This window comes from Stegodyphus dumicola, chromosome 6 (genome assembly GCF_044657685.1).
Source record: "Stegodyphus dumicola isolate Sdum_Otavi_A_Nest chromosome 6, ASM4465768v1".
Lineage (NCBI taxonomy): Eukaryota > Metazoa > Arthropoda > Arachnida > Araneae > Eresidae > Stegodyphus > Stegodyphus dumicola.
The window spans coordinates 193982675-194004436 of NC_140773.1; the positions used below are offsets into that span (position 1 = coordinate 193982675).

The 21762-nt window shown below is 30.5% G+C and overlaps 1 protein-coding gene across 1 annotated transcript in view; it reads left to right on the forward strand.

Annotated features, from left to right (window-relative positions):
• The window catches only part of LOC118182577 (sorting nexin-14-like), a 60635-nt gene that overhangs the window by 28623 nt on the left and 10250 nt on the right, over positions 1 to 21762 (forward strand). The window contains exons 17-25 of the mRNA XM_035351953.2: positions 2309 to 2492; positions 3429 to 3462; positions 7038 to 7185; positions 7285 to 7387; positions 9557 to 9597; positions 9699 to 9769; positions 12593 to 12647; positions 18367 to 18490; positions 21543 to 21707. Of these exons, the coding sequence (XP_035207844.1) occupies positions 2309 to 2492; positions 3429 to 3462; positions 7038 to 7185; positions 7285 to 7387; positions 9557 to 9597; positions 9699 to 9769; positions 12593 to 12647; positions 18367 to 18490; positions 21543 to 21707 (925 nt within the window). The remainder of the gene's footprint in view (positions 1 to 2308; positions 2493 to 3428; positions 3463 to 7037; positions 7186 to 7284; positions 7388 to 9556; positions 9598 to 9698; positions 9770 to 12592; positions 12648 to 18366; positions 18491 to 21542; positions 21708 to 21762) is intronic.

Here is a 21762-nt window from a genome sequence, read left to right on the forward strand (position 1 = left end):
TTTTGTTTTGTTTGCTTAATTTCTTTTATACATCATTCTAGCTTTATTATAGTATTTGAATAGAACATGTGGCAACGATTAGATAATTTTTTTCTTTAAATGATATAAATTTTGTGCATTCTGAGTTATAATATGAATGAAATATAATACTGTTAAGTGAACCTAGCGCCAGAGTGTCGCTATGGTAAACAAAGTGAATTTTAAAGAATGCATTTTATGTTTTTTTATGTAATATTTTATGTGCTGTCGGCGAAGTAGATTTAACTCAATCCAATAAGTTTAAATGAAATGCAAGAAAAAATGCGTATAATTTAATATTCCGTACAAGGAAGTCATGTGGTGTACATGGTGTACACATCAGATTTTTTAACAAAGAATGCGTTGAACCAGAAATAGACCTAGGTATTACTAGGTGGAACTACATCATGCATAAACCAGTATTACTGAATCCTACTATAACAGTTAGTCTTTGATACAAGTTCTCTTTCCCAAAACTGGTTCTAATTCTGCTTAGTACTCCAACTTCTTCAAATATTGGAGTTCGCTCAAAAGATATTGCACATCACAAAGTAAGATTTTGTGGGCTCAGGAGTATTATTTTATGAATGGGAATTCTTAGTACTCATTATAACCATTTCTGCTTTTTTTAAATTACTATTCAGTTGGAAGTCATTCATATTGATTTCTTTCAGTAATTTTTCTATCATTAGTTAAATTTGGAAAATTTTGTCACGTCAGAATATCTGTGTAACTCACAAAGTTGTATCTTTTGTACTCACAAACTTGTATCTTTTGTTTCCAATGAACTTCTTGATATTCCAAAATGCAGTGTAGCCTTTAGTATTAAAACAGATAGTTTCTGTTCAAAACTGTTGTGCATTTTGTCTGTATTTCCTTCAGTCTTAAGAATGGTTTTGTTTAGCGAATTTGCATATTTTAAGGCTACAAATAGACTGAATTCTTGCCTTTAAAAAAAATTCAAATGAATTGCTGGCAAGTTGACTAGGTAAAGATGTAAACTATATGGCAAGCATTGTCAATTTCAAAGTCTAGTGTTCAGATATGGTTTTAGTACTAAGTTCTGGATGTGACAGTGAAATTGAAATCAGCATACCTATATTCTTAAGATTTGTGCCATCGAGTGGACAGTACAACTTTGAAGTGCAGTATAGTTTGCATTCTTGAGAGGCTCATGATGTCAGTACTTTCTGATGAATAGTGGAGAAGTAAGTTCATTCATCATTATTCAGGGATCAGTATATGAATTACTTCCATAGAGATAATTTCATTGTGTGTTTGACCTGATTGATGGTGGTGCCTAATTCTAGTTTCTCTCACCGCTTCAAAATAACAGTGACCCATCAGTGACATGATGTGTGCATGTTCCCAATACAAACTTCACATTTTGATAATGGATTGTCTACTGAAAGGATATTCATGCAGATATCATGAGCTCAATATCTTAACACTCTTGTTTCTTTAATACAAATGTTTTGATAGATATGGAAAGACAATTTAACTTGGAAGATTTCTATCATTAGCCTGGAACTCATCACCTAAAAACTAACATATGCTTTACTTTTCTCAGTAGAGATATTGAGACAGTTACTGTTTGCCATGTGTAGACATTCTTTCCTGGAACAATTGATTTAATAGCTTTGATTAATTTTAATTACTGCTTTTAGAGTCACATTTTTTATATAATCATGTTTTTTTTATAATGCATTTTAAATTTATTGACTTCATTTTTGTAATTTTATGATATCATTTATCTCTGTTATATGTTTGCAGTTGTATGAATTTTTTGTAATTAAACTCAGTAGAAAGCAAGTAATAAAGTTGTAAGTTGGCTTTTAATTGAATTTAATTAGTATTTGAAACATTTCTCCTTTGTTTTATTTATTTATTTCAAATTTTAAAGTTTATTTGTTCTGTATAGCTAAATGAATTTGATTTGATACAGAAGTGCAGATCATTTTTTACCTAACTATTGTTTTATTATAATATCAACCTTTAAGTGTTTCCTTTATACACAGTCCAGCATATTCTTTGTTACTGTCTTCAGTACAAAAAGGATGTGTTTTTTTATTAAAAAAACATGTAAGTTCACGAGCAAATATAATATGAACATGACATCATTTACATATGCAAAGAGAAAAAATTGTTGGAAAACAAATCTTGAATATTATCATGATTTACGATGTTAATAATTCAGATATTAAATTTATCTTTTTTGGGGGGAAGACATGTATGTGTTAAGAAAAGTTAAATTTTAATTTTTTAATCAAAATTATATTTTTGTAAACAGCCAGATGGTTCTTCAAATTTGGATGGAACAGCAGATGTTTATACAATGGAAGATGATCCAAGGTTAAAGAAATTGAGTGCCTGGCGGGTTTTTATTCCACAAGTAATGATGAGAATGGACCAGAATTGTAAATATTATCATACATTTCGCATAGAAGTCCAAAGGATTGATGTGAGAGATGATGGTATTTTTCCATTTTAATAATTCCTGTACTTATTTATTATCATTAATTATTATGAAGTAGATTGCATTATCTCTCTTGTTACTGTTTATATATCATGTAATGCATCTAGCTAACATCAATAAATATAAAGTTTTCTTATGAAAATTTTAGGCTTAATCATGCAGAACTAAAATATTTACTGATTTTAACTCTGCAAAATACAATTTATAGCAATTTCAAATAATTAAAACAGCTTGTATATGGAATCTCACTGGAGAATGTTTGGCTTGTCAATATTAAAAAAAAAAGAAAAAAAAAAAAATCACTAAGTCATGGTAATGCATGTTTTTAAAAATAAGATCAGCATTTTCAGCTATAAAATTAAAAATACAGGTTTAGAATAATTAAAAATGAAAAGGAAAGAAACAAGGGGAAAAGAAATGTTGGCAGTAAGAAAAATAACTGTTAAATTTATTAGGAAATTTTGAATTTAATCAAGAATTACTCCTCTGAAATACAAATTTCCCCCGAATTAACTCTGCTTCTTTAAAAAATCCAAACATAACTACTGATTCTTATACATATAAATATAAGATAAACAACCTATTAACTATTCCACTTTTCTCAAAGTCATCCTCTCATTCGAAAACAAAAGTTAAATTCCTCCTGTGACACCTTCTGAAGCCTCTCTACTACATTTAAAAGAGAAGGCATGGTAAAATGCAGTATTTGAAATTTAAACAATCAAGAAAAAATTAAGTAAAAATAATAATAATACAACTAGGTTACATTCAAGGAAGAAAATGGTGTCTGGATGTAGTAGTTTCTAGATTACTAGAAACTGAATAGTGCACTAAATATAAAAATCGCCAGTGTGATTCTATATTCAAGCTGTAGTAAATAAATGATTTTACAATAGACTTCTTTTGCCTAAAAAGGTATACTTTTTCTTTATAGATAATCCTGATGATTTACATTGGACTGTAGAAAGGTATTTAATCTATTCATATTTTCTCTTTTTTTAATAATAATATTACCTCTTTTTTTTAATAAGTTCCAGCTCTAAATGAAACGTGTAAAATGAAGTTATCTTGACACAAAAGTAATGGGAGAGAATAAGATAATTTATCAGTATTTTTTGGTTTTATTTTGTAATAGTTATTGTTGAATACTCTTGTATTACATTAAATGTTCACCATTTGTCTGGCGCATAATAACCCTCGAAGTTTTGTGCCATTAAAAAAATCAACCAACCAACCTACATTAAATGTAGACTTTTTTTTTACTGCTAATGTTGATTTTTATTCATAAAACATTCATGAAAATTCAAAAAAAGAACTAAAGTTCGAGTAAAGAAGTTATGTCGGGATGTTCTTCCTCATCTCACTTTTTTTTTCCCTTGGTGAAGACATTATCTAACATCCTTTGCCGTTTTCTGTTTCATTCAGCAGGTAGTTGTGACAGCAAGACACCACATCAGTAACATTTTATCTTAGTCTTTGAACTTCTCTGAAAATTTAAATGATTTTGTATAAACTGAATCATAATCTTCATTATAATAGCTAAGTCTTTTTTTTTTTTTTTTTTTTTTTTTTTTTTTTTTTAAGAAAATCTGTAGAAATTTCCTTTTGCTCCTCATCTTTAGAAATGGTAATTCTGTCTTCTTCATGTACTTGTTGTTCTACTAATTCTTTAAGATTGTCATTGGAAAGACTTCCATCAGCTGTAACTTACAGTAAGTTTTCAATACCCTGCATATTCCTGTTTCATTTGCTAGCTTGATAGTTTCATCAACATCAACAATGGATTTCCTTTTGTCAACATTCTTCTTTAGCTCCGACTGTACATTCTTCCATACTTCTTTCAAACATAACTCGGTCAGCTTATTCCAAGAAAGACTGGTATTTGTCTACAGCATCCATGCTATTGTAGTTTTTCCGAAAATCTCTAGTAGATTGTTTATCTTCTCTGTCGGTTTTATCGATCAGTTGTTGGAATGTCTGCCACAGATAATAAGCTTTAAAATTTGATATTATGCTTTGATCCATTGGTTGGATTAATGAAGTTGCTTTTGGTAGCGGGAAAACCACTTCTACTGGAATGCATGCTATTAAGTTGGATAAATGTGTTGGATGGCTTGAAACATTATCAAACAAAAGTAAAGCTTTCTGTTCAAATTTTTAAATTTGGTAGCAGCATTGAACAGGCAAGCAAAAATGTTCAATAAACCTTTTCTTGAAAATGTTTCATTGGATTCTTAAAAGATTTTTTATTAGATTCTCAAATTTCTGGTAAAGTTGATTTTGAAACTCTCTTCAATGCTTTTGGAATTTGGAATGATAAACAAGCAATGGTTTTAACTTAAGTCTCCTTTAGTGTTCTTACTGAGTAAAAGTATTAAGCAATCTTCTGCAGCTTTAAATTGTAAGTCAACTAATACACTACTGTGTAATGTTTAAACAGTGTTAAGAACAGCCTTACTCACTTATAGTTCTAAAAGCAAGATATTTATTTGAGTTGCACAGCTGTCACATATGTTTGCTACATTTTAGATATTTTATGTGTAATTTTTAAATTAAAGGGGCATTAGCCCAGAAGGGCTATTAATCTTGAAATGGTATTTTGTGTTGAATCACTTTTAAAATTGTTACTACCAAATATTATTGCTCTGTATTATTTTTACAGAACTTCAATAATGAAGAATCTGCGTGAATGTATGTATGTTTCTTGCATTGTGAAAAAACAACACTACTTAAAACTATCAAATTTTGAATAATATAGTTCTCCACCTGAATATGGGCAGTTATGTTCCATGCTTTATAAATAGCATAGTTTTTATATGAAAAAAATATAGAAAATATACTATTTTCTATTTTAGAAAAGTAAATAACATTTAATTCTTCCATTTTAGTGTAAATATTAATGTATAATTCTAGTTTAATGTTTTATTATTTTATTTTCTTAATTTAAATAATAGTTCCATAATTAATCCCACACTTTAAATAAATACATTTTCATAATAGGAAAATGGAATAAATTTTAAAATATATATAATTTTAGGTAGATGCTATCAGTTTAAGTCAGAATCCATGTATTTAAAGTATTCAGTGCATTATGAAAAGGAATCTGTGTGAACATTTTCTAGAAAGATCTCAAAAGTAAATTTTGCATCATTTGTCTTAAGATTTTGTGGTATGTTAAAATTTGAGCTCAAGATCTATAGCTCAAGAAAAGCATTAGAAGAAACTATTTTATTAATTTGCTGTTTAAATCATATTTATAATTTTTTAATTAATAAATATGTTTAGTATTTCAGTTTTATAACATACTATTAACGTTGTATTTAAAACTGTATTATTTCTTTTAAAGTATTTGAAAAAATAAATAAATATACAGTCAAAAGTCGTTAATCCGGACTCGTCGGGACTTCGGCGATTCCGGATTATCGATTTTTCCGGATTATAGATCATCAGTTTAAATCTGGTAAGATGGCATGCAGAAATTGCAAAATTAAAAATATGAAACCGTAATTTATGAAATAAAGAACAATTATGATCTAAAGGGTATCAAAATTTACCAAAAAAAAAAAAAAAAAAAGCTTAATATTTATTTGTTTACTTTATTAAACATTTCCTTCAATGTAAGTTGCTTCGTTTCATGTGATAATACGTTCTCTTTAATTCTATTAAACAGACATAATTTCTTGTTTAGTTACAAAGTTCCGCTGTTCAAGTCCTATAATTGCTGTGTTGGGAATACCGACTAATTTGTCAATCGAAATGTTTTCGTTTTCAATAACCTCTGGGTCACTTTCTTCACTATCGGAAGCGAATTATAATGACGAGGAACTTGATTTAAATCATATCAAAGACAGAATGAAATACTACACTTAGTATGAAATTATAAACCAAATAAAATAAAAACATCTGCCCTGAAGATAAGGATAGTGTTGACAGATCAACTCCCAATCCGCAGCGTGAAATTGATAAACAGATTTCGGATCTCAAAACATACTTTCGCTTTGTAGATACAAATTACATATTAGTAAATAAATATCGGAAATTCTATTTGACATAATCTTTCTAATCTATCATAATCTAATAATGACGTTTCTGCCCCCTCCCTCTGCCGCAGAGCAGCGTGAAATTGATAAACAGATTTCGGATTTCAAAACATACTTTCGCTTTGTAGTAAATATATACCGGAAATTCTATTTGACATAATCGAACGTTCAAGCTTACTTTTATAAAATTGCTCTGACAGTCTGCAAAAAATAATAAGCCGGATCCGATTCGAAGATTAAGGAACAACGCAATCGGCAACATTAACTGAATTAGATAACTTTAGCTTAGCGTATAACTCCGTTACAATTTAAACGCGCATGCGCACAAACATATTCGCAGCCGTAAGGGTCTTACGCGCTCTCGTAAACGCCTGTGCGCATGCGTGAACGCGACGCATGCGCAGAAAGTTTGTAGCTTTGAGGTCCGGATTATAGATCATTCCGGATTATGGGTGTCCGAATTAACGACTTTTGACTGTATATGTTTTATTTGTTTCATATAGGCGATACACAGAATTTTATGTCTTGGAAGCTAAACTTACTGAATTTCACGGAGAACTATCTGTGCAACTGCCACCAAAGCGTTCTCAGCAAAATAAAGGTTTAGCTTTTCTTGAAAGCAAAAGACCAGAATTTGAACGTTATTTGCAGGTGATTATTGCATAATTAATTGTTAACAATTTTTTTCAAATTTAATTGTGTATGTGCAAGTTATTTTATGAATATTTACTACCCAGTATCTGATTATAGACATTACTGACTTTGCCTGCTTTGCAAGGAAGTGAATTGCTGTTTCAGTTTTTGAAATCTCCTACCCCATTTACTACAAGTTTTTTACCAGATATTAAAATTGGTAAGAAATTTTTTTTTTTTTTTTTTTTTTTTTTTTTTTAAATAATTTCTTGATGTTTTCTACAGAAATGCCACCCTTCGAGGGTTCCCCCCCCCCATTATGTTTCCTGGTTAATTACCAGATGTGCTGGTTTTTAATAATTTATCTGAAGTTAGATCATATCTTTAAAATGCATATCCAGAAAATACTTAATCATGTAGATTTTGAAGGTAAATGAAATTTTGATGACAGATTTATAGAAAAGTTAAGGCAGTGACATTATTATCTCATAATGCAACTTAAAATGTTAAGTTTTATTTTTCTCCAGTAGTGACTTTCAGCTTAATTTTTTAAAATTATTTATTATTTTTATTAATTTATTTGATCTGAATTGTTTTAATCCAATATAGCTAATTATAGTACAGGACAAAGTCTGTAATCTGGATTTCCATTATCCGGAATGATCCATAATCTAAACCTCAAAGCCACACAGATTTTTATGTATGCTTTACACATGCACGTTTAATGTTTACGCATGCACGTTTAGCACAAAAAACGAAGTAACTTAAACAACTTACATTGAAAGAAATGTTTAATAAAGTAAACAAATAAATATTAAGCTTTTTTTTTTTGTAAATTTTGATACCCTTTAGATCATAATTGCTCTTTATTTCATAAATTACGGTTTCGTATTTTTAATTGTATAATTTCTGCATGCCATCTTACCAGATTTAAATTGATGATATATAATCTGGAAAAACCCTTAATCCGGGATCGCCGAATTCCCAACGAGTTTGGATTACAGACTTTGTACCTTATATCTTGCCTTTTTATAGACATTGAATAGAAAATATTTATATTTAACTTCGCTTTAAATCTATAAAGAGTACATTACAAAGTTTGTCCATATGATTATATGCATATTAATTATTAATTTTATTTTAATTATATCTAAAAATATTTTGACAAATAAAAACACTGAATGTTCCATCATTTAAAAATAGTGTACTGTACATTGACTTAATATTCCCTCAGTGTAGAACCCAAGAAACCTCAGAGTCATAAAGTTAACCGAAACTTCTTTATTGGCATTCAGACATTAAGTTGGTTGAGGAACGGCGAAGACCACATTGAAACCTCCAGTAGCTGCTTACCAAGCAAACTCAGAAGAACCTCTGCTTAGTTGAAACTCCAGTAATTCACCGCAGCCTAAAAGCTCTAAACGCAAGCTTAAAAATCCTAACAAAATTGCATAATATTGAACAAACACTTTTTACCATATTTGGGATTTCATCAGTATGAAAATTTAAGAAAACTGTGTAATAAAATAAAATTAACCAAACATCATAAATAAATTAAAATTTTATATCTAAATTACTTTGTAATTAGTTTAGTTATATGAACCATATGTTATATAAAATTTTATTTATCAATTTCAAGTCATGTTGACATACAGCATGAAAATCTCCTTATTTTATTAATTATCATTCATGCTTTTTTAATTTTCTAAAACACAACAGTAAAGACCAATTTTACACACACAAGGGCCAGTTTAAGTTAAGATGTTATTGATGCTATATGCTGCATAAATATTTATGTTTTATTTAGTGTATTAAGGAGTACATCTGATAATGATAAACATGGACTATTCCAATAGTTATATTTATTTCAAATTTTCTTTTACAAAGTATTATGTAGCTAAAATAGCACTAAGACTAAAATAAAGTTATGTATATATAAGTAATAGGAAATTCTTTTTTGAGTGGATTTCTATGTAAAGTATTTGCCTTTAAAACTATAAATTAACAGGTAACATCATGAACGCTCATCTAAAGTATCAAAGTCGTTAAAATCATTTGTTTTCTGTTCACAATCGGGAATCTGCACGTGCATTATATATCTGTATTCTCTGCACTGTACAGATCTGAGAAAACTGTTCGTAAACATGATATTCAAGTTCTTTGTTCGTAATTTACTTACACTATCAAGGACAAAACTTAATACTTTCACATTGTTAACTATAAAATATAATAGTTTTCCTAATCCCTTAAATTTAACAACGTGAAAGCTTTTAAATTTGCATTTGATGAATATTAAATATTATTTGAAACAAATGTTAAAAAAGCTTCTTGAAAGATAATATAAGATAATATGAAACCATCTGGTGATCAAATCATACTCTTATTTTAGGCAAGATGATAAAAACTGTTCCTATGAAGCTAATGAAAGAGGTAATTTTTTTTATTTTGAATGATTTTCGATATTAATAACAATAATAATAATAATAATAATAATTTTAAAATGTTTTATTGCTTCTTATATTAATTTTTAGAAAGGGCAGCATTTACTTCCTTTCTTACAAGCATTTGTAGCATCCACAGAAGCTGCAAAACCAAAGCCTAGGTATGTTTTTAAAAATAAAAGCCTATGTATATGTTTTTAAAGGATTTCAACTTGTTTAAATATTTGATATTTTAGAGTTAACAAATTTCAATTGTTTGCCTGTGACTTGTATTTTTATATGAATAATTGGACCTTAAAAGCTTTGGAGCTTAATAATTTGAATCCTAATTGGAACATATAAAATCTAAAATTGTCTTCAAAGCCATAATTTCACAAAATAAGAAATTTCTTTTCTGTATTTTTTTAACATGTTAAACTCTTGTCCTGTCATTGAAGTAAACAGAAGTTAGCCTTCTTTTATTCTCTTATTTTCTGAGCACTCCAAATTTGTTCCTTCAAGTCGGCTTTTGATCAAGAATTAAACTGCTTAAAAGTAAAGGATTTAACCTTAGCACTGTTAACCAAGCAGTTAAAAATTCTCATCTCATCACAGCAAAAAGCACTCTTTCAGTTTAGGAGATTTAAAAATTCTGTAGTCATTCCTTTCTTTCCATTTATTAGGTGTAAAATTGCATGCATTTTGCAGAAGTTTAACTTTCACGCCATTTTTTTCTCCTATGAATAAAATTCGCAGCTCCATACATAAAGATCTCATTCCAGATATGAAATCCTGAGGTATACACAATACTTTTTGCCATTGTGGTTTAACGTACATTGGTCAAACTAAGAGAGCTTTAAAAATTTGCACTAAGGAGCATGAAGCATATATTGAGAAATGCACAAATCCTCTGTTGCTTAACATTGTTGGACAAAAAATCATATTATTTTTTTTTTCTACAGCCAATATTATTAAAAAAAAATCATCTGTTTCTGAGTCAGATCTTTTATAGGTGTTTTAGAGTCATAAAAATCTTTCAATTCTAGTGAATGATCCAGACTCCAATTTGCTCTCAGCTTTTAAAGAAATTATTTCATAGATATTTTCATTTTTCAGCATTAGATTGTACCAGCAACTATGTTTTTGATGGAGCCTTCTTGCATTTTCCTTCCTGTTGTTTTCACTAGTATCGCATAAGCGTAAACTTGTGTTTTATCATTTTCACTCACACAGCTAAAGAAGGTTCTGTTTTAAAAACTTCAAAACTAGTACAGGAAGTTTATAACAATTAATGCTAACTGCTGTTGTTTGAACTTATAATAAATATTAAGTTCTTTATTACAATAAATAGTGTTCTTACACTGCTCATATTTTAAATCTGTTTTCACCAATAATAATATTCATTTTATAATTTACATGTAGATAGTATCAGTGCTATATATTGAAGCCAATAACTGTAATAATAATAGTAGCTGTAGCAAGTTCTTCATGTTTGAATCAGCTGTCATTTGACAAAGCTTGTTAAGATGCTATTAAAATATAGTATATGATTGATAAATTTCTAATCTGAAGAGCTGGTTTGGTTAATTTTTCTATAGACACTTCAGCTGAAAGAGATCAGTTTTGCGAATTTTGGGTAAAACTCTTTGTTACCCATGCTTCTCAGAAAATGGAAATATTTACTTTCAGTTCAGCCAGTAATAATTGCTGCTTTGTCTTAGTGATGAAATTTTACAGAATCAGCTTCCAGTGCTGTTTCAGTCTGTTACCAGTGGTACTTATGAATGATATTTATTAAATAAATCTCACAATGAATAGTATTGTTGTACCCCATATATACTGTTAGACATAGTATGATGATCATTGAAAACTGATTTTTCACCATCTGTTTAATTTCCACTAAGCGAGGCATGAGTATTTAGAACTATATGAAGAGTCAACCTAACTTGAGAACACAGGATATAGTAGAAAGTGTATGCGTCCACCGCAGAATATAGTTCTACCATTCCGAGAAGTAGTATTATAAAAATTACAATATTAAATGAATATTGTTGGGTAATATGAATACCCTTGAGCAGAGACAGCAGAAAGGAAAAAATATATGAGATGATAGATTATGTTGTAGCTAGCTCTTTATTTTTAAATGTATTTATATCACATCAATCATTTGATGACCAATAGGAAGCTGTCCCCATTTTTGTCGAATCTGCAAACTCCAGCAACCCCGACCTCACCCCACTCTTGCTAAGAAAATCAATTCAGCACTCATTCATTCACTGGCTGGAAGGAGAAGAAAGCAACTGTTATGCTGAATGATTTAAAAACATAAACAAACATCTTAATATATATGTATATATATATTTTAAACTTTTGAAAGGAAAAATGTGGACATTATTTAGCCTAGAATTAACTATTAGACTCAACTACTCTTTCATTGCATAAAAAAATGTTATTTAAATACACTGGATATGGCAAGAAGTCACCAAATTGCAGCAAATAGGAGGAATCGAACAACTGTGGGTAGTTGGTGCATATGAATAACTTGAAAGACAATGTGAAAAGGTCATTCTAGCATTGTATGTATTCATGTTAGATTGCCATGAGATATAATATCATTGCAAGCTTCCTTTTCAAAGATTCAGATTAAGAGAAAAGGGATGCAAGACTCTCAATTTCCATCCCCAAGGCTCTCTTGGTCAAATTTGAGATTGAGCATAAGCAAATAACTCTCATGTGCTTTGCCTTAGTTAAGTAATCCTGATCTTCTTTTTTAAGTTCATTTACAGCCTTAATAATTCACCATAATTTCATGATTTTTTTGAAGATATTGAATAGTATGAATAGTTATGAATTCTGAAACCTGAATATGAAATGTGATGTTTCATATTTTGTGGGATTAAATATCAATAAAGTAGTAAAACTTAAACAATAGAAATATAATTACATAGCAAAAACTTAAGTCTTAAGTCTTAAGATTGCATTCATTGACCTAATGTCATTTTTAGCAAAGAAGTATGGAGAGAGATGAATGAATCTACATCTTCTAGTGCCGATGAGAAGGTATGTCCAGTTTTCTTCTTTTGTTTTATATTGATTTTTTTTTTCATAACTGCATAAATATTTGCACAACTAAGTAGCCATCAAAAAGTAATATGTTTAAGACTGTTTATTTTGATATGAGAAACTGATGTGAATGCAACCTAAGTCTTTATTAAATCATTTATCATCCTTTCGTAATTTTTTTTCTAAGTTTTCTGTATAGTTTTTCTGATGTATAAAATGCTACTGAAGTATCTTTAGTAAAACCAATTTAGAACTAATGTGTTAAATCAGCTAAACTTTATATTATAAAAAAGGTAACTTATGTGACTTCCACTTTATCTTGATTGCTGAATCATGAAAAATAATCGAAAACAGAAATGAACCCCTATTAATTGATCAAAATATATGTCCATTCCACTGTACTTGCTAGATTACTTCATATGCATTAATTTGTGATCTCTTCTTTTTTTCAACTCTAATAATAACTGGTTACTTATTCAAATGTAATAAGTAGCAAGTTATCCATTTCAATCAAAGCTAATGATTTATGTTTGGCTTTCTAGTACTTTAATACCTTTTGGTCTTTATTTTGCATCCCAAAATTAAATAAAAGAAATTAATGAAATCATAAGTTTAAAAAACTCAGCTATGAGGTAAATAGATTTTAAATTCTGAAGGTTAAAATATAGGACTGCTATGATTTGAAATCCATGTATGAATAATAACAGTTCCCAGTATGCCAGACCAGGGAGCTTTAAACCCTTTTCAAAGAATACATTGATCCCTTGTATATTTTCTCTGTAACATACAACATAACAATAATGCAAATAATTGTGTATAAATAACTTAAAGATAACAAATAGAGTATGAACAAAAGTTTTGAGGGGGGAAATGATTTATGCTTTATTATTTTTTGTATTATTATTATTATTATTAATTTTACAAATATAAATAAGTTTTTAGAAATTGGTCGGGTGATTCTAAGGGCAAAAGTTTAATTTCAATTAATGTGATGGCTGTGCTTGATGTTATACTGATCTTGAGAGCTAATGCTTGAGAGTCTGTCGCATGTGAAATTCTTTTGCAACAGTTGTATGATATTTAACTGCCAGAATCGAATCTCAAGAGCATGGAAAAATCATGCGCTGCTGTACTTCTGAATGGTGCTAATAGATGGTGACATGAGCAAGCAACAGCACCAACGAACATTAGACCACTTGGTCGTCACAGTGACAACTGGGAGAACTACACGCATTTCCTCCCACTGAGGACAAATGGCTCACTCATGGCCAAGGCACTTCTTCACACATGCTGCATCTCAAACCTAATGGCAACACATACCAATAAACCAGGTTCTCTCAACCATGCACCAACATTTCCAACTGAGCACAGCCACATACCATAGATACAGCTCATCAACACAATGATCAATCCCATCAATGCACTGGGCTCGGAAACACGCCCATGAACCGGGTTTAATTCACAGTGACCAGTCATATGTCTAAATGTCTGGGCAGCAGTGCCGCCCAGACAAGAAAATATTTAGTGACTCTGGCTGATATACTCAAAGGCCTAGGTTTGAATACTGGAGAAGGCATGGATGTAAAGTGTCCCTTCATATGAGGCAATGGTAGCTCACCTATTAGTTGCCTTCATTAATAAAGTGATCACCACTTCTGGCCTTAGTAGTTTGCAATGGCTATGACTAGTGCTCGCCAATGGGAAAAACATTCTTATTACATGTTTGTACAGACAAGTCATATAGTGATGATCTAATGTCTGCAGATTCAGGAGTTTATTCCAGTCTATTTTCCTTCTATGGCTCTGCTGGGAGAAACCAAAATACATTTGATGGTGAGGTGGAGGCTCTTAGAATTTCCTTGAAACTATTATTGACATTGCATTATAAATTTGAGAATGTTATCTTGCTATCAAAGTCAAGAGCAGCAATTCAAGCCATTGGCTCTTTAGAAACCCCTATATCAACAGAAGTTCTTCAGTGCCAAGAATTAATGCAAAGCCTATTGCAGAAAAATAAGAAAATTAGAATATAGTGGATTCCTGAACACAACAGTATCTATGGAAATGAACAGGCAGATTTCCTTATATGAAAAGGTGCATCACTATTACAATCAGCAAACTTAAATTTGTCATATTACTCAATAAAGTTTAAGAATAAAACAGGCTATGAAACAAAGATACCAGTCAAAATTGTTGGATAGCATTAAGATGAAACAATGGAAGGCTAACAATCTTGCTTGCCTGCCAGAATATCCACGATTTAATGCTGTGGCACCTTTTTGGCTACTTATAGACCATAAATGCCTGAGTAAACATCTTTGCCAAACTGATATATTTGCTCAACCATTTTGCCCACTCTTTGATCTTGAACAGAGCCCACCTTTGTCGCTATGGGGTACTTCTTGGTTATGACTCCATAACCACCCTATATTGGCATGCCAGAGACTGTCTTAGGCAATGACGTTTTGCCTTACTATTAGAAATAAAAAAATATATATATCACATAAAAAATGCTGGGGAAGGGAATGTGTAGCGATCTTGGGCTAATCGAATGCTCGCATTACAAAGCAGCTCAAATATCAGAATCTGTCATGTGGGGAACTCTTTTGCAACACCAGTGTGATATTCGACTGCCATATAAGAGACTCAGGATCAAATCCCAAGGTCATTATCATCTTCAAGGGCATGCAAAACTTATGCATTGCTATACTTCTCAATGGTCTAATAGATGGTGACATGAGCAAGCAACTACATACCAAGCAAGCATGCCACGACATGATCGCTGCAATGTATTCTTGCAATTTTTTTAATATTTGGCCTAAAATTGCTTAACTTAATTCTTAAATCACCTTGGTAAAAAATATTTAACCTGTTTGTTATTTTCCATAGTAAATTGACTTTACTAGAGCTTGCTTTTACTACATAAGAAGAGAGAAAAGTCAGTTATGTTGTTCAGTAACTACTTGTACTTTTATTTGGGATATTTCTCTTGGATGACTTTTAAATTTCAAAACTTAGCATCCAGGTGTGTTTTGAATGAGACTTGTGCTTGGGCATCCTTCTTCATGTGATCAACTCTTATTGCAACATAATATCAGGATCAAATATATCACAGATTAGCAGTTGTATAAGCCATTCTGGCCCATTCAAATTTTTATGTGATTGGAGCTGTGAACATTAAAATCTTTTAACTTTTGCAAGGGGTATGTAATGATATATTTTCTGAAGAAGTTTTGTGTTCTTTGTGTTTTTATTGCGTTTCTGGATTTTACTTTTTTATGCTGAAGTTTTTGCACAGAAAAATTTATATATTTAAAAAAATATGTAAAAAAATTATTTATTATATATTTTTAAAAAATATAATTTTTTTATAATTTTTGTGTATCTTTTCACTTATATTTCTTTTATATGATTTTCCCTTAATACCGGGTGGCCATAATTACACTGATAGTGCTCACAGTGTTCTGTAGCATGATATATTTGTGAGAATGACGCCACATCTTGTAGGAAGATTAAACAAGACGAGGGACAAAGTATTCCGCGGGAAAAAAAAAAAAAAGTTCCAAAAATCACCGCTAGGGGAATATTTGGCGCTGTGTAATAGAAAATAGAGTGTTAACAAATGTAAATTAATACAGAATAAAATTACCTTTTATTATGGATATACTTTACAGTACAGTATGGAAAATTTTCAAGATTATCAACTTCTATCCGTACAAGATTAGCCGCGTACAGGAGTTATTGTACCCCGACCATGATAAGCGATTGACTTTTGCTCTCACCTTTCTTGCCAGAATGGAGATGGATGATGCTTGGCCGTGATGAATGATCTTATGGGGAGACAAGGCCCACTTTTACCTGAATGGAACTGTGAATACCCAGAACTGCCAAACTTGGGATGACATATCACCTCATGCAGTCACAGCAATTCCCTTACATTCAAGGTAACTGTTTGGTGTGGGTTCACAGCGGAATTTATCGAAGGTCCATTCTTCTATGAGAACATTACCCCGACAGGACCGGAAACCTGTTCTGTTACCGGAGAGAAATATCGCCACATGTTAAACAGCTATGTTATTCCGCCACTTCAGCAAAGACAATGCCTGGGGCAAATCATTTTCATGCAAGATATAGCCCCTCCACACGTTGCTGTATGGGTGCAACAGATGCTACGACGGAAATTCACAGCAGAAAGAGTCATTAGCTGCTACTTTCCAACTGCATGGCCACCTTGGTCGCCTGATCTTATCCCATGCGACTTCTGGCTATGGGTTTACCTTAAGTCCAAGGTCTATCAAGGAGTGGTCCAGGACCTGGCTACATTGAAGGATAACATATCACGGACTGTACGGGAGATTCCTGCAGACATGTTACTTTCTGCTATTGTGCATACTGTGCACAGAATGCAATATGTGGTCCACAACAACGGCAGCCACGTTGAACCTCATTTGAATGCAAAATAAAAGGTAATTTCCGTATTGATTTGCATTTGTTAACACTCTATTTTCTATTACACAGCGCCAAATATTCCCCTAGCGGTGACTTTTGGAACTTTTTTTTTTTTTCGCGGAATCCTTCGTTCCCCGTCTTGTTTAATCTTCCTACAAAATGTGGCATCATTCTCGCAAATAGATCATGCTACAGAACACTGTGAGCACTGTCAATTTAATTATGGCCACCCGTTATATGATGTAACTTTATATCAAAAAAACATTAAGTATCAATTTTACAATATTAATATTTTTTGTTATCAATGGGATCTTTACTATGCTGATCAGTTGCTCATGCATATTCAGCTATTGACCAGTGAATCAGTAGTGACCCCAATTAGAAACTCTGTGCTGTCAGTTTTAATTAAATTAGTGCTTAATTTTATAATAAAATTGAAGCATTAAAATAGAAAGTTGTGAAATTTTGAAGCACTTTTAGTTTGACTAAAAGTGCTTCAAATTGTATATTTAGCCATGTGATATAAATTTCTTAAAAATTCAGATCTAATAACACATCAGGTTCATATCTAGATTTCATATTGAAATAACTGCAAATTTCATTGATAAAAAAGAAAATTATTAAAATATCAAATTAGTGCTTTAGCCATTAACAGTGCATAACAAATGTATAGTAATATTGCTATTGAACATAATTCTAATGCTTGTTGAATAGCTTTGCAACATTCCTTTGTTGAGTATTTGTCATGGTGTCTCTTTTTTTTTTTTTTTTTTTTTTTTTGTCGTTGTTGTTTAATCTCTCTGTGTAACTAAATAACTGTATTATGTGGCTAGTTAAAAAAAATTTTTTTTTCATAATATAGGATGAAATTTACTATTTAATTGTCTATGAATAAGGCCCCGTATTTGTTTCGCACGAACAACTGTTTCAGACAGTTTTTCTGCCTGGTTTACTACTGAAAGAAAGACATGCGACTTTTTCCTTCCTTTTGAAAAATATGCAATTTCTTCATTTTCAACCTATCAGCTTCAAATGCTATTAGCTTTGTTTGTAATGGAGAACCAGTTTCCCCTGTGTTATCCCAAGATGATATGTGGTGATTGGCTGTTGTGACAAAGCCGAAAAATTGTTCCAAACAGTTGCTCTTCCGAAACAACTGGATGTGGGATAGCAACCTAAGTGTATTAACAGTATCTGTTCAATTTTAGCTTCATAGTTGTGACATTTAACAATATGTTTTCTCACTTTTATGTATTATTCTTTGCAGTTGATCTCAGGATTGTATAAGAATAATTTTGCTTCCTTAAATTTCCAAAGAGGCACATTTTCTGGACCTTCTATTCACTCTGTTATTGATTTAAAAGAAATTTATGATTATATAGTATATATAGGTAAGATAATACTTTAAATATTCTTATTTTTGCTTCTGAAATAGAATTTTTTATAAATATTTTTAAACTAATTGTTTTGCAATATATATTTTACTTATTATGAAGTATCAAAATTTCAAATTTTGAGCACCATACCATAGCTAAAATATGTAACTTTTGTGGTATGGTTATTTCTTTTACGCTTTTGTCTTCACTTCTATACTTGATAGTTTGAGAGAGCATCTGTTATATTCTTCAGTTTGCAAATAATAAACGGTAATCAAAGCGGCAGAAAACTGAGAAGGAACTTGAGCACATGACCGATTTATAAGAGGCGAGAAAGTAATCAGGGGTCTGTCAAAATACATGAGAGCAGCCAGAAAATTCTATAAATTACAATTGGGAAGAAAGATTATCTATTTAATTACCAGTGCATTACACATGCCTTAAGTTCTGGACTTTAATGTGCAGTACATTTTACATCATAGAATGTTATAATTTGTCCTCATAATTTGAGTCTTAATTTCCTGAAATATTTAGTAGGTATTTTAAAGCCTGTATCTTTCACTTTCTTCAGTTTGCCGATTTATTCTATAAATGGATTTTCCTTACTTGTCTTCGTTTTCTCTATTTTAGACTTTGTATTACTTCAGCAGTATCAAGTTGACCAATCTCACACACAAACCTCAGAGCTCTCTGATATTGCCTGTATTGTATAAATGAAAAGTAAATGAAATGAGGTATTTGAACATAGAGTTATATATATATATACACACACACTACATATCTTTAAGGCTAAAAATTACTGGTAAATTATATTTCAAAAAATAAAAACATTTAAAAGTAGATTGAAATTGTAGCAGTTTTACATCAAGAACTACAGCTTAACTCACTTTGTTTAAACAGTCATGTAAATAGCAATACATATAGCATATTCTTCTCCCTTCCATTTTATTAATTTTATTTTTGAAAATCGCAAGGTTAAAAAATTACAGTATACAGTACAAAGTCCAAAATTCTGACGTCCGGTATGCGGAATGATCTAAAATCTGGAATTCCCAACTGCCAGCAACTTTTTTTTTTTTTTTTTTTTTTTTTTTGACTTTTTTTATTTCGTTACACATGTGCATTGGACCTTTTTTCATAATAAAACTAATGAAGAGTCCTGATTCTTAATTTCACCTCATTAAATTCACCATACTGGAGAAATAATCATTTATTAGTGAAAATCTGGATGAACAATATTTTCACTCTGCAGCTATTTTTCTGCTTGGCTTACTTCTCAAACCAAAATATTCTGCATTGAAATGCCCTTAATTTTACACCTACTGAATAATTTACATCTCTGATGCTAGCTTGGAGAATCATTATTTATTATTTTTTGCTTCATCACTGCGTGACTGTCAGCACATGGCAGCTTGAGAAAAGACTTGCACAGTAATGTCTATATATATATATATATATATATTTTTTTTTTTTTTTTTTTACTTCCTTGTACGAAGTAAAAAGGAAGTATTGTAATCGCGAAAAGTTTCAGGCAGCATATTTCAATGAAAATATCCATTTGGACCGCAATCGAATGCAATTTAATGATGTTTTTTGCGTGATATCGGTACTTAAGGACAGAATAAAAGGCTTGTTTCCTGAAAAAAAATTATAAAACTGCTTTAAAATTAATTCTGAAGAGAATTTTTCGTGGCGTCTGTATGAATGTATGTACGTACGTATCTTGCATAACTCAAAAACCAGTAGCCTCAGAATGTTGAAATTTTGTATATAGGACATAAATATATTTATATATATATATATCCACTCTGTTACCCGGCTCAGTGATCTCAGTTTCTTTACTCTTATATATTTGTAAATTGTACATATTTTCCTTTAAAAATGATTGAATTATGTTGTTTTTATCTTCCGGTTAAGGTTGTTATGCCTTTAGTAAATCTCTATGCAATATTTTTAGAATTATCAACAATTTTAAAGTTGTTTAAGTGCCGCTAAGCCTAATCCTTTTCTTGATGGCGGCCATTGTTTGTTTACATTTGAAACAGCAGACTAGTGGATTTGTTGCCAATCTAGAGAAACTTAGCTTCGCAACAACAAAGATAATGCCTTCATTTATTATTGCTAATTAAATCATGCTTAAACCTTTCTGGAATTTTTTCGAGGAAATAAGTGTTTAAGATTCATTTCATAATTTTTAAAATAGATATTTTGAGTTTTTATGTATTTTTGCCTTCTCGCGAAGTGAGAACTGAATTAATTGAATGAGAAATACTCAATCGTCTGTGAAAAACTGTTTCTTTTTTGTTTTATTTGCTTAATTTCTTTTTTACATCATTCTAGCTTTATAATAGTATTTGAATAGAACATATGGCAAGGATTAGATAATTCTATTCTTTAAATGATATAAATTTTGTGCATTATAAGTTATAATATGAACGAAATATAATACTGTTAAGTAAATCTAGTGCCAGAGTGTCGCTATGGTAAACAAATACTAGAGGGAATTTTAAAGAATGCATTTATTCTATCGTGGTTTATGTGTTGTCAGCGAAGTAGATTTAATTCAATCCAATAAGTTTAAATGAAATGCAAGAAAAAATGTGTATAATTTAATATTCCATACAAGGAAGTCATGGTGCACACATCAGATTTTTTAATATTAGTAATTGAGAGTACCAAAGACCATGGTAATCTTTTTCTGTTGACATTATACTTGGCGATGATTACATACTTCAACTAACTGCACTTTGGTGAATGTGTTCATGAGGAGATTTAAGAGAAATTCTTTTCCTTATGTAAAAAATAGAATTTGTAAATGATAATGTTATTTTTAGACACTATTATTTTTTGGAAGCAACAAGCTGATTCCAAAAGCTCAAAATCTGTCATATTCCAACTAGTACATAATGTATTAGCAGTTTGTTCCTAATCATTTGGCTTCCTTGTTCATTTTTTAAATTATGTTTCATAAAATTCTACTGAATGAATGTTATTCATTTTGTTTTCATTTTTAATTGCTTTTTGACAGCCAAAAATATCAATAATTTTTTCTTTCATTATTTTTAAGCTGTTGAAGTTGTTCATGTTCCTGATTATGTTATTCAACTATTTGCTACCTGTGATATATTAATAAGGCAAACTCTTCAGGCTGGTGTTGAATGGTATTTAGATGTCAAACTACAGCAGGCATTCAAGCCTCAAAGATTGGCAGAACTGCTTAATTTATTACGTGGTAAATAAGTGATGTACTTAATATTTAATTTTCTAATAAGTATATTTGCATTTCA